Source organism: Clavelina lepadiformis, chromosome 5 (genome assembly GCF_947623445.1).
Source record: "Clavelina lepadiformis chromosome 5, kaClaLepa1.1, whole genome shotgun sequence".
Classification (NCBI taxonomy): Eukaryota; Metazoa; Chordata; class Ascidiacea; order Aplousobranchia; family Clavelinidae; genus Clavelina; species Clavelina lepadiformis.
This window is the reverse complement of record NC_135244.1, coordinates 16,258,265-16,270,341: the sequence shown is the minus strand read 5'-3', so window position 1 is coordinate 16,270,341 and position 12,077 is coordinate 16,258,265. Positions and strand designations below refer to the sequence as shown.

The following is a 12,077-nucleotide window of genomic DNA, read 5'->3' as shown; positions in this document are numbered from 1 at the left end:
TAATGGATGTACTAATTAATATTGCATGGCGAAATTGAGCAACGGACAGTCTGTGAACAGCAGAACAAACAAACATCGTGATTTGTTATGTAATGGTGGCTAAATAGCCTAGATACCTGACCATATTCAAGAAGGTGGTTATGCATGCTTGTGGCCAGAAAAGTATGGGAAAAATCTATTTACAGTATAAGCCGCACCGGATTAAAACTCTAACCCATCTAATTGAAGTAACGGTATATAATGGATGTACTAATCAATATTGCATGGCGAAATTGAGCTGAATTTTTATAAAAATCATTAACTTGAGCCTGTAAAGTTGTGCGTGGACGACTCAAGCTGACATTAATAATTCAGTACTGAACACACGTCATGTCAGGCTTAATATACTAACTTTATGGAGGCGCAAAGGTCAAGCACTGTTTGTAACTAAGATTACAAAATAAAACTGTCAACTTCTTCACAGATTCATAACAAGTGTAAATGATTTATAACGTAGTTTTTGTAGCAATGGCCAAGATAGGGAGACGTGTTAAACATAAACAAATCACAAAGAGAAAATTATGCAGGCGGTCGTGCAAACAAACAGTTATTCGAATATTGCACCTGCTTAACATTCATTTTCACAAACGCTCACCGACGCCTTATTATGTGAATAGGCGGCAGATTAAAAATCTTGAAGGATTAAAATATTTCTAGTTTTAAAAGAAGATTACAGTAACTTTCTTTGATCAAAGTAGTTCATAACTGTGTCAAACGGCGTGACATTTGTCAAAGTTCTTGTTCAATCAATGAATATTCGAACAATGCCTTCAATGACTATACAGTGTGGCGTGCCAAGCAAATTACACTGTGAAAATTAACTTCACAAATGAAATAGTAAAAAAGTTATTTAAATTGAAGTTTTACAATAAAAGTTTGCAGGAATGCCAACATTACGAAGAATGTATTACGTAATGCAGAAGTGATAACATTCCTGCAGCGGTTAACCTGCAGATGACGTCGTTTTACGGTAAATGTGTCATTCATGACTTCCTAGCTTGGAATTATAAAAGGCGCGATTTCCATAATTGGCATCGAAATTGGTAACGAGAACAATATCACATGAACCGAGCCATAACGGATTTATTGTTCAAACAATGACCATAGGTACGCAAACAAAAACTCTTACTTGGTGCTGAGAAAACGGCGACATATTCCACCCCGACATGCGTCGAGTCCTGAGGTCATAATCGCTATATCTGACGTCATAAACGACACGCTTTCCTATGATGACAACAAATAAAATATGGTGCCTGGGTGACGCAACCTAGTGTTGGTCGGGGAGCGAGTCTCTTTGTCTGGCCAGTCGTGGGGAAGTTACGAAAAACTGTCACTGTGATGACTTTATACGTGTTTACTGACTCGCATGAAGTGGCGGAAGCAATAACGAAATATAGATCGCCGCCTTTATGGGTTGACCGCGTTGAAAGATTGATTAAACTTGGCCGGATAAGATCGGGTCGTGGGGCGTTGTAAAAATGTCCGCGTTGATTAATGCTTTGTTCGAATGGTCCGAAACTGTTGATACGTCAAACTTAATTTCTACTTAAACATTTATTTACAACTAACGAGAGTTCAAACTGGATGCGACCTGTAGAACACTGCAATGAAGTCGTGTACGGTTGTCAGATGTCGGCTTTATCTCTTGTCACCTAACAAATAACTATATTCTGCTTCGAACATAAATTTTTAAGTGCTAAACTAAATTGCAAGGCGTTTCTCCCTGACAAAACAAAACTTGTCTGTCTGTCAGCAATAAAATTGCGTCACGATTTTTAAACTGAAAAAAATAATCAACAACAGAAGGCCTAACCAAAATAAGTATCGGACAACATAAAAATTCTAAAATTAGTTATTTTAAGCGCTATAACAGGACACATAAAAGACTAACAGGGCAGGAAAATTCTAATTAGTTTTACCATTTGGATACAGTATATGCAGTACAATGACGTACCTCCAAGGATGAAGGGAAAATCCAGGACATCGGTCTCCGCACCAGAGACACTGTTTCCCGATCGCAACAACTTCACTCAATGCTTGAAACTGAAACAAAAAGATGACGAGTTTAGACGCAGGTCAGTGGGGAACGATTTTCCTTGCTTTGACAAAGATCGACACCACTGTTAATATATATATTTCATGCATGTGTTTCAGAATTATATAACGACACCATTAAAGATAGCGTGAAATAGTAGTTTTAAATATTAGGTAAAGATCTTTAAATCAACATATAATCATAACAGCTCGTATGACGTAGTACTCTACAAACGTCAAAAAGCATATGTTAGTGCCATAAGACGAAATATCACTTTGGTGGTGTTTTATTTTAGACCGTTTATCTAGAGTCGCGCTTTGCAACCGAACCTTTGTCAACAGCAGGTCTTTAAGTGGAATCACCTCACAAGAAAAAACGTGATCTACCTAAAGTTACTGAAACAGGTGAAACAGAATTATCTGACATTTTATTCAAGTGTTACAACAAGATCGGCAAATAAACCATCTTAAATTTCGATGTGAATTTTTAACCGCCAACAACAGACAAAAAACAAGATTATCTCTTATCGAATCTCTTTCCTGTTGAAGAAATATTTGTTGCTATATTTAACCTCAGCAGATTTCCTAAATTGCACAATAAAACCTTCGAGGAAAGGGCAGAGGCGCTATATACTTGGCAGTGAAACAGAGGTCAAGGGGCATTGTTAAAAGATAATGACGGTCTTTCGTAATGTTACCACAACTAAATCTCATTACAACATATTATCCAGTCAAACATCTGGAAGCTCTATACATGAGGTGGGTATGGGCCAAGAATGTAGGATCACTTAAAATTTTTCCTGATGCGTGTCTTGACAGATTAACGGACGCTTTTCTCCCGTTCCCTTATGTAAAATCAATACTAATACGTCTATTGTTTGTTGGCTTGTAAACACGTTTCGTCCAAACTAAAACAATCGGATACCGGGCGAAACGCTAAGCTTTTTGCTATAAGTTACGAGAATTTTAATGCTCAACCAACGGATATAGAGAAAACGTGACGGACATCTTGATGCACCACATACAGTTTGCGCTAAGGACAGATTTAGCGCCTTTTATGGTGTTAGTTAGCAGCTACAAAACAACCACTTCAAAGTTTACCGCGTTGAATAACTTTATCATGTGCTGCTTTGCCACGTAATGATCGTACTAGTGCAGCCTATCCAAAAATTAACCAGTCGAAGCCGACAATTATCGGTTCAACATAGTTTGCTAAAACTCAAAGAGCGTTTCTCTGATGCTCATGACAAAAGTTAAACAGATTGAACTAAATAAACGATTTAATAACCAAAAGAAACATGTTAAATAAAAAAGGATTACATGAAAACGTCACTGCTACAAAAATGATGACACACAGTATTCAAATTTTTAAAAACAAACGTCCATCAAACACAGACCAGCTTTTGCGTAGAGTTTTTTGAAAAAAGTTTCAATTCACCATTTTATGTAAAAATCTCTTTTTATAAACAATAGCAAATTTGCATCTAAATACAAAATAAACAAAACGTTGCAGATCAAATCATAATGTTCTTAATGTTCTGTTAATTTAATAAAATAGAAATCGCAAGTGGATTTAACTCTTAATGATTTCCACGTTAAATATGAATCATAATAGAGGTTTGGGAATAGACTGTGGTGTGACCGTTTCCGAGACCTTGAGATCTCGTGCTTGTCAGGCGGAGGATTTTCATTTTAGATAAAGGTTACGGTATGACACCACGCGCTTGTTAAAACGACGTATAAAAACTGTCTTTGGGGGCTATTGTGCTAACACAATAAACTTAACTATTGCGTCATAAAATAACAACAAAGAGCATGCTGGCGCTTGAGAGTTAATCTCATGAGAATCAGTCGGTTTTGAGGGAGGTGCCATCAGGCATCTTGCAAAAGACAGCTGCCCCAAAATTTTGAATTGACCCCTATTATGAGATAGGAAATATCAAATACTAAGATTGTTTTGGTTTGGTTTACTGAAACGAAAAACTTAGTTTGCGAATTAGAATTAGATGTGACAGAACTTCGTCACAACTGAACTGAGCTATCTTAAAATTGAGAGCACTTTCTTTTGGTATACGTGTACAAGCTTTTAACAGCCATGCATAGTCGTCCGGCATACTTTGCAACGTGGACTGAAAATTCCATAGCGGTTTGCATTTAGTCAAAATAGCGCCACCGAGCATTTCTCAACACGCCCAAATAGGTAATTGTACAAGCGCGTGTTGTAACGCGACACAAAAAGTGTGGTTTACTGCAGCAGCTCAATGGGATTGAAAAAAATGCAGAGACTAATATAGAAATGCCGCTAAAATGTGCCGTTAGTTAAGCCTGTAAGAACAGCATTAGAACGTAATTAAACTAACGGTACCACAAAAGGTTGGAGAAACTGCGTTAACCGAGCTCGATGGCTGCACCGAATGTAGCGTGCCCACTATAAATAAATAAAACTTCATTGGAATTTCTTCGAAAAAATCGCAGGAGTCGCGTCAAAACCGCTGTGTTTCTTAAACGCAAAATTACCCCGCAAACCGCCGTAATAAATAAGGTCAGGATATGCATTCTTTACGGCAGCTGCAAAGGTGGAGACGCAGCTCTGTTGTGCACACAATATACATCGGCTACGGTTCAAAATTAACCACAGGTTTTATTGTTGCATGAGTTAATTATTTACCAGAAGTCTTGTACCCTATATTTTAAGGGCACACACTTGAGAGCTATTGTTAAGGCTTTTAGCCAGAAAAATAAACGAACGCATCTCTTAGTGACAATCCCCAGAGTTGAATCCATTGCGCTCTCCAAACTTGGCAAAGGACAAAAAATAATTAAAATCTTTCATTCTTTTTTACGAACTTTTAAGCCTAGCCCAAGGGTACTGAGTTCATCTAGAATTTATCAGAGTATATTATGGGCCCATATACGAGTTTTTGGTGAAAGTCAATCTACTATTTTAGGAATTGATATCGGCTGTTACCATGTTTACAAACTTGAGTTTTCGTGAGTAGCTCGCCTAACAACCTTGGAGTGAGCAAACAGCACAAATGGGGTGTTTTGTACGTTTCAAAAATACAGTACAGTTTCGTAATATCCTTTCCCGCCATCCCGGTATTTCATGATACTACGTTATGGTACAAGTATAAACGTAACTTAAGTACGTCTATAAGTACGAATCACTTTTGTAGGATGCCACATATGCCAGTATATACTGCGTTCAAAAACTGATTTTAATGTGCTTGGTTTTCTTGTTATAAATCGCTCGCTAGTCAAGTTGATTTACGGTAGCCTAGGAATACAATTATGTTGTGTTATTTTGGCTAAGTTGGCCATTCTTTAGCAAGAGTAAATTAGAAGGCCTATACTTTTTCCATCAACACAGTTTTAAAATTACATATAATCTTGATAACTTAGGCCTACTTAGGTAGCATCAGGTTTCCTATTTTTACTTATTAAGTTAAACAAGCCTATAGTAGCAAATTCAAACTTACGGCATGGTTTGAGCTTTTCCGGTTGTCACACATTCCAAATCACTGTGACATGTATGCAGTTTAACTATATGCTGCTGGCTTAAATAAAAAACGAAGCTGTTATCTTCGAAGTTTACCTTAAAACTACTTTAACTCATATTACTACAGTATTAACGCCTAGTCTTACGAAGTGCTGGTCGCTAGCTTATGCAAATAAATACTACAATACTAGACTCGCGCTTTGTTGAAACCCATTATTATGTCACTATAACAAATCTTTAGCGTATTCATGCGGCACAAAATTAATTGTTTGACTTTTTATTCACGCTTCGTTAGAAAAGGAGATCTGTGACAAAATGATGAGAACAGAACAAAGAAGTCATAGGAGAAACACAGGCCAAAAATAGCTTGGTCGTAAATTTTACGATATAGCTTGAAAGTATGTGCCAAAATGTTGTAGTAACCACAAGCAGACTAATCAAAACTTCATACCAAAGAACTTGTTCTAGAAATTTGCCAGCGTAAGCCGACTATCTTTAAGAGCAAAAAGGGCAATCGGGAAAAGTTTTTCCTGCTCAAATGCCGATTAATCGAGCAAAAACAGAGTGAATACCAGTTTAAGCCAAATCGTTGTTAAACTGAGCAAGTTATGATGTTTTGTAACAAATGCAGTTTTTCCTTTGCCACGCGTACGTGAAGTTATCAAATTGCAGCGGGCTTTGGCAACAAAGTTTCAGAAAATTTGGTCCTAAATCGAATCAACATCAACAACATCAATATCAAAATAATGTTGATAATGGTAATATTTGGCTCGCTAGCCGAGTGGTTAAAGCGCTGGTCTCGCAATAATGCGTCGCGTGTCCGATACCCAGGGACGTTAACGTCGCAATGCCCTCGGGTAAGGCATCAAACACCATAAAATCTTTGTTTGTTTTATTATACAGTAAATTTACTAAAAGACTGATTACTCGAAAAATCCTCCATGGGGCTCTCTGAAATTTTGCATGTCAAATTAGTATGCTTTGGACTACCATTCCATAAAAAAAACATGATTCAAACTTTTTTAACAGAGGCGCGAAATCGACGCTAGAATTTTTGGCCTAAAAACCTAATTTTAGCTACTTTCATGCCAATTTTTAGCCTAATTCTATAATCGACCTGGGACATCGAAGCACGCCAACTCCGAGGGTAATTCTCTGGCTAGAAAACAACACCAACCATGCTACCGTCTGATTGGTCTAAACAGGTTTTTTAAAGCCCTACAAGGTTATAGATAGGGTTAGTTCGGATATCAATAATTTTTACTATCCGGATAACGGATATATCCGTATATTTGGAATTTATCTAACCGGTTAACAACTGCTAAGTGAGACAATCGATTTCACGAGGTTTGCATGAAAAATGGATTGTAAAATCATTATACAGTTTTATTGTAGATCTACGTACACGCGCAGTACGAGAAAAATCACGCAAATTTAATGTTCACTGCTTCTGCAACGCCCTCCTTATAAAGCACAATGCATCAATTGTGGAATCCTCTAGACGGGACCTTATGTTTTAAACCAAGGTGGTTTCTCATTGCTCCTGTAGATCCACCTTAACAAGAAATCGTGTTTACACAGGTTTCACATTTTGCCCTCTCACCATTTCTTGATCGTAGAAAGTAGCCCCAAACTGGATTATCACTTTTGAAACGTTTAAATTCCATCTCTTAAATTTAGTCACTTCAAACTAGGTTGTAGCCAAAGCTTTTCAACTGACACTTCACAGACTTTACCTTGCCATGAGAATGCAGTCTTCTATTAAAAGAATCATTCATTATGCTTTCTTTGTGACGTGATAGTAAATTTCACTCGTGCATTTTACGAGTACCGTAGTTGAAATTATAAGACAATAGAAGTGTGAACAAAGGTTTAATTGCGCTCAGCGGGAGTCAGCCTCTACGTAACAAAGAATGTTCAAACTTACTAAAAAGTGTAAAACGCATTAGCAACGATACTCTTTTAGCCGGTTAACCGACAGAATTATATCCGGATATCAGATCGAAAAAAAAACTGCGGTTAATCGGTTAACCGTTATCCGGATAATCCAATCCTAGTTTTATAGAGATCTTAGTTTAAAATGTTCGGCGCCTCCCTAACGACGTTTGCTCATGGTCCTAAACAAGTAGGGATACAATTTTTAAACAGGACCTTGTTAAGCCCTTATGAAGGGTACAAATAACTTTTGCTGTCATATGGTAAAACTGCCTAACTTAGTTAACATTTACCAGAACCTTAAAATTAAGACCTTCATAAAGAAATTTATGTTAGAGAGAATTGAAAGCGTTTGGGATTAGTGGAGGAAAAAACAAAAGCGTTGGAAATCAATGACTTAATAAAGCAACTAATTAACCTTAGATTCATTCTATGAACCCTAATAGGGTTCTCATGATGGCACGGATATACAGACATGATGTCTGACATCCATAAATGCAGAGATGAAGCAACGAAGCAATCTACATCTCAATAAACAACATATTCTCTCATCAAAATCAACACCAAGAATTTTATAAGAATGAAATAACACAGAAAGGAGCGTTTCCACAACGCGCGTATCGTCATCCAGAAGAAGCAGACGACGTGTGGCTATTCATAAATATGACCCATGGCTATCCTGTGGCTGTATCATACAACCTTTGCAATAGACGATGCAACTGATATATCATTTGATCTTTAAAAGAAAAACAAGTTGTTGCTAAACGTTAAGCAAATAATCATAACTTCAAAGTTTATTGTCCTTCCATTCAGTAAACAATAAAAAATAAAGATTTGAAATAAAATTTGCACCGTGTATTTATCCCACTTCTTTTCAGGATCAAAAGGCTCCCACCGACTGGCTGGGAATATGTGCTTGTTCTTTTCATACCAACTGCGAAGAACTACCTTTCCAGCGTGAGACTAAAAACGTCATCATACAGTATAATCACCAACAGGTTGTCTACACGTTAGCTTATTATTCCAAATTATTGTGTACACAGTACAGTGGATATAATGTACTTGCTGAATGCAGCTATGCAAATCTGTCCAAAACAATTACCATTACCTCATCTTTTTCAATTCTTGCGTCACTAACTAATCGGATATCGTCATGTACATCAAAACTGAAAAGGGCTCCACTCTTTCCTCTGGCTTTAGTCATTATGAAGTCATAGAAAGTATAGTGTTGTGGAATGATTAAATCTTCTTTAATGTACATTGAGTGCTCCACACCTGTGAAAGTAAGCAAGTATATCATACACAGGTAATAGGTAAATCAAAATTTCAGCACAATATTGACTGTTGGTTTTTCTTTCAATACTTGAGGCACAGTGTAATGGCTTGACTTATAAATATAACCTGCTGAACGTAGTTCACTGAAATCAGGACGAAGTTGATCAAGACATTTGATAAGAAATTGTTGGATGCTGTTTCCCTTCTTCATCTGCTCATGAAATAGATATAAGAAAGAATCTACTGCAAAATTTATAAAAGCACGCATTCACTTATTAAATGGATTCTCATACTTTGACTTTTCTTCTGTGACCAGATCCATCCCAATAGCTGTATGTAATTTCAATTTCTTCACCTGCAACAGAATGTTTAAAATTAGTAAAATATGTACATATTTTAATTAAGGTATCACCAAATTAACAAATTCATACATACTTTTAAGTTTGTCTTGCTTTTCTACCCATTCTTTTCTAATTTTTTCCCTTAGCTCATTTTCTTGGGCCTAAAAATGAGTATTAAATAAACAGGTTTTGGTCTGAGCTTTTTTCAGGTGCCAACACTTATTGTAAATTTAAAACACAAACACCACACTTACTTCTCTATCACGATCTGGCAAAAAACTTGTGTCAACATCTGGATTTTTCTTGACCTTCTTTGCAACAACAAATTCTAAAGATGATCAAAGAATGGTGAGTTCATACCAGTTGGCAAATTGCATACCAAGAACATAACAACAAACAATTATATCCTTTTACACGACTACCAATTTTACATTCTAGGCTTGAAGTACTATACTTGCTAATTTGTTACATTTGTCTTCATATGCATCTAGTAATATATAACTAGAATACTAGTTGAATTTATCCTTGATATCCTCATTATATAGTTGTCGTTTTATTGGTTAAACAAAAAATACTGAGTGACAAAGAGCATATTGTGCTGATACCTTCATCCTCATCGTCTTCTCCATCCTCCTCAAGATTAAAGGAAAGAGCTGCAGCTGAGCGTGCTTTCTCTTTTTTCCTGATTTTATCTTTTCTTGCTTGCCTAAAGAAAATGAATTCAATCTCCGATAAATGGCATAATTTATAACAGTAGAGACATTTTCTAGAATTGATTTCAAAGAATGGAATAACACTATAAAGCAACTCTATATTTTGAACTTTATCAAGATACAAACTCACAATTTAGCTTCCCCAGTCGTTGCAATTTGCTTTTCTCTTTCTCGGATTAAATTTTCTTGTCTTTCCCTCATTTCGTTCAAGGTCACAAGACCTAAAGGTTACCATAGTACTTTGTTGAGGTACAGCATATAATTGTATATTAAAAATGAAAAACAGCCTCTCTAACACAGAGAACAATGTGTTGGCCTAGATATCACTCATGCATTTGTGTCCAATTTTTGATGTTGTACAATGCAATGCAAATACAGTGGGACCTCGTTAATCCGGACCCCGAACAACCGGAATCCCCGCTATCCGACACAAAACTGCCGGGAACGGATTTCTTCCTATGCATTTTACCCCTTTAATCCGGAAACCCCGCTGTCCGACTCCGACACAAAAGTTTTGGAACAAATGTGCTAAATCAATAGCAATAAAATTCGATAAACCGGATTATTAACAGTTAAGCGAAAATGATTCACGATTGTCCTAATACACTATGTACACTGGGTAGTTAGTTGACGAAACAATAGCCGATTACCTACGCATAATAACGTTGCGGTCTTTATTGATTCAAAAGTACAGTACTGTACAGCATTGCGCTTTGTAAAAAATTTTAGCCGCACATCTTTTTAGTCATAGCATACTATGAAATACTGTAGAGTATTTTAGAAACGAAAAATTAAATTGTTCATCAACCGTAACAAAGAACTCTTCCGCGGTCGCAAAAAAATACATACATTACATCGGTTGAGTGCGGCAATCTATTGAAGACATACTACTGCAACTCAATCGTGCTATCAGCTTTTGATGTCGCATTGCGCAAAGATTGGAAACAGGTCAAAGAAAGTGCAAGACTGCTGGTCCCGCCGGAATGCTTCGCCATGCAAGAGCGGTTGTCAAACCGATTTGCGGCCGAATGTTCGTCACTTGGAGAGCATTCGTCTTTAATACGGTGGTTCTGGGGTTCGACACTGGGTCGAATCATACAAAAAATATAATTTTATTTTAGTTGCTGTCCAGCCAGAAAGTCTGTACTTAGAATTGGAGTAAGGTGCATAGGCTACTGCGTTTTGTACACGGTGCTGCATTTGCAAGATTGATTGATTTTTTACTTTCCGATAATCCGGATACCCCGCTAAACCGACATTTTTTGACGAAACGAAGTGGTCCGGATTAACGAGGTCCCACTGTATTTGTGCAATGCATTGCAAACAGAAAACGCTTGGTCACTGCTAATAAACTACCAGTACTTAACTAAGAATTATACATAATATGATGCGCCCATTACCAATTGTGCTTGACTTTAGTTCAGCTTCAACAGCATCGTAATGTGTGGAAAATTTGTTGTGAATATTTGACTTAATTGCATTTTCCTACAAAACATATGAACAACATATTTAACATGTTCATATGTCATATTGTGAAAAAAGCAATGTAATTTTAATCTGATCCAATTGGAATGTATGCACATTAAACATAATCAAAACATATTAAATTACATATTATGACAGAGAAAATATACAGGTATTTTTACATTGACAATCTTAGCTTTCAATTCTTCAAGGTGTTCCTTGGCTTTCTCTCTTCTTTTTTGCATGTGCATTGCACGATTGCCCTCACTGGCAGCGCCTTTGTACTGGGCCATTTTAACAGTTCTTTTTGTGCCAGTTTATGTGCAAGAATGAATAACAAGATTTACAACTTATTTTGCATACAGCAATGCAAAAATATGTAGCTTATGTCAGTGTTTTAAGTAGTTACACTTAATCTCCTAGATATTTTGTAAAACAATTCAGTAAACATCATACAAAAAAGTGGAAAGCATGGCAACTGCATCCTCGAGATTTTTAAAGACTTTGTTTGCTTCACCCAAATGTTTCACATTTACCTCTTAAAACCTATAGGTACTGGAGCCCAAAGGTTCTGTTTTTTTGCCAAAAATACTGCAAAATGCACCCAGCCATCATGCACCTGGACCCCAGATTTGGGCCATCCTGCACACTGAGATTTCATCAAAAATGCTAAACTTTCCAGTCTGGCAAAACACCAAATTAGCCTTGCTAACAAAAATCAATTTATTCCATTTAACTGGTCTGTGTGTTTATACAGTTAGAAAGTAATTACTTCAC

The 12,077-nt window shown here is 36.7% G+C and overlaps 2 protein-coding genes across 4 annotated transcripts in view; both read right to left on the bottom strand.

The window, feature by feature from the left end:
* LOC143459212 (uncharacterized) overlaps positions 1–5,680 on the bottom strand; it is a 50,319-nt gene extending 44,639 nt beyond the window's left edge. For all 3 annotated transcript variants that reach the window (XM_076956254.1, XM_076956256.1, XM_076956255.1), the window contains exons 1-2: positions 5,553–5,680; positions 1,994–2,082 (exon numbers count right to left, since the gene is read on the bottom strand). In XM_076956254.1, coding sequence (XP_076812369.1) covers positions 1,994–2,082; positions 5,553–5,585 — 122 coding nt within the window. In that variant the 5' untranslated portion in view covers positions 5,586–5,680. The remainder of the gene's footprint in view (positions 1–1,993; positions 2,083–5,552) is intronic.
* A 2,133-nt stretch (positions 5,681–7,813) lies between these two features.
* On the bottom strand, positions 7,814–11,715 carry LOC143460722 (protein FAM50A-like). The gene is made up of 11 exons (XM_076958330.1): positions 11,483–11,715; positions 11,237–11,321; positions 9,967–10,057; positions 9,729–9,829; positions 9,378–9,451; positions 9,218–9,284; positions 9,076–9,137; positions 8,909–8,993; positions 8,616–8,782; positions 8,360–8,470; positions 7,814–8,243 (listed from the first exon to the last, which is right to left on the bottom strand). Exons 1-11 carry the CDS (start codon positions 11,591–11,593, stop codon positions 8,235–8,237), a joined length of 963 nt encoding a protein of 320 aa, XP_076814445.1. The 5' UTR covers positions 11,594–11,715; the 3' UTR covers positions 7,814–8,234.
* Positions 11,716–12,077: the final 362 nt, after the last annotated feature.

What these genes read in the sequence shown, in the direction of transcription:
- LOC143460722 (XM_076958330.1), bottom strand. Translation starts at nt 11,593, where the DNA reads ATGGCCCAGTACAAAGGCGCTGCCAGTGAGGGCAATCGTGCAATGCAC. An exon ending in ACGACTGGGGAAGCTAAATT is followed by an intron (nt 9,830 to 9,966) that starts GTGAGTTTGTAT and finishes CATTTTCTTTAG; the next exon opens with GCAAGCAAGAAAAGATAAAA. An exon ending in AAAGCAAGACAAACTTAAAA is followed by an intron (nt 9,138 to 9,217) that starts GTATGTATGAAT and finishes ATTCTGTTGCAG; the next exon opens with GTGAAGAAATTGAAATTACA.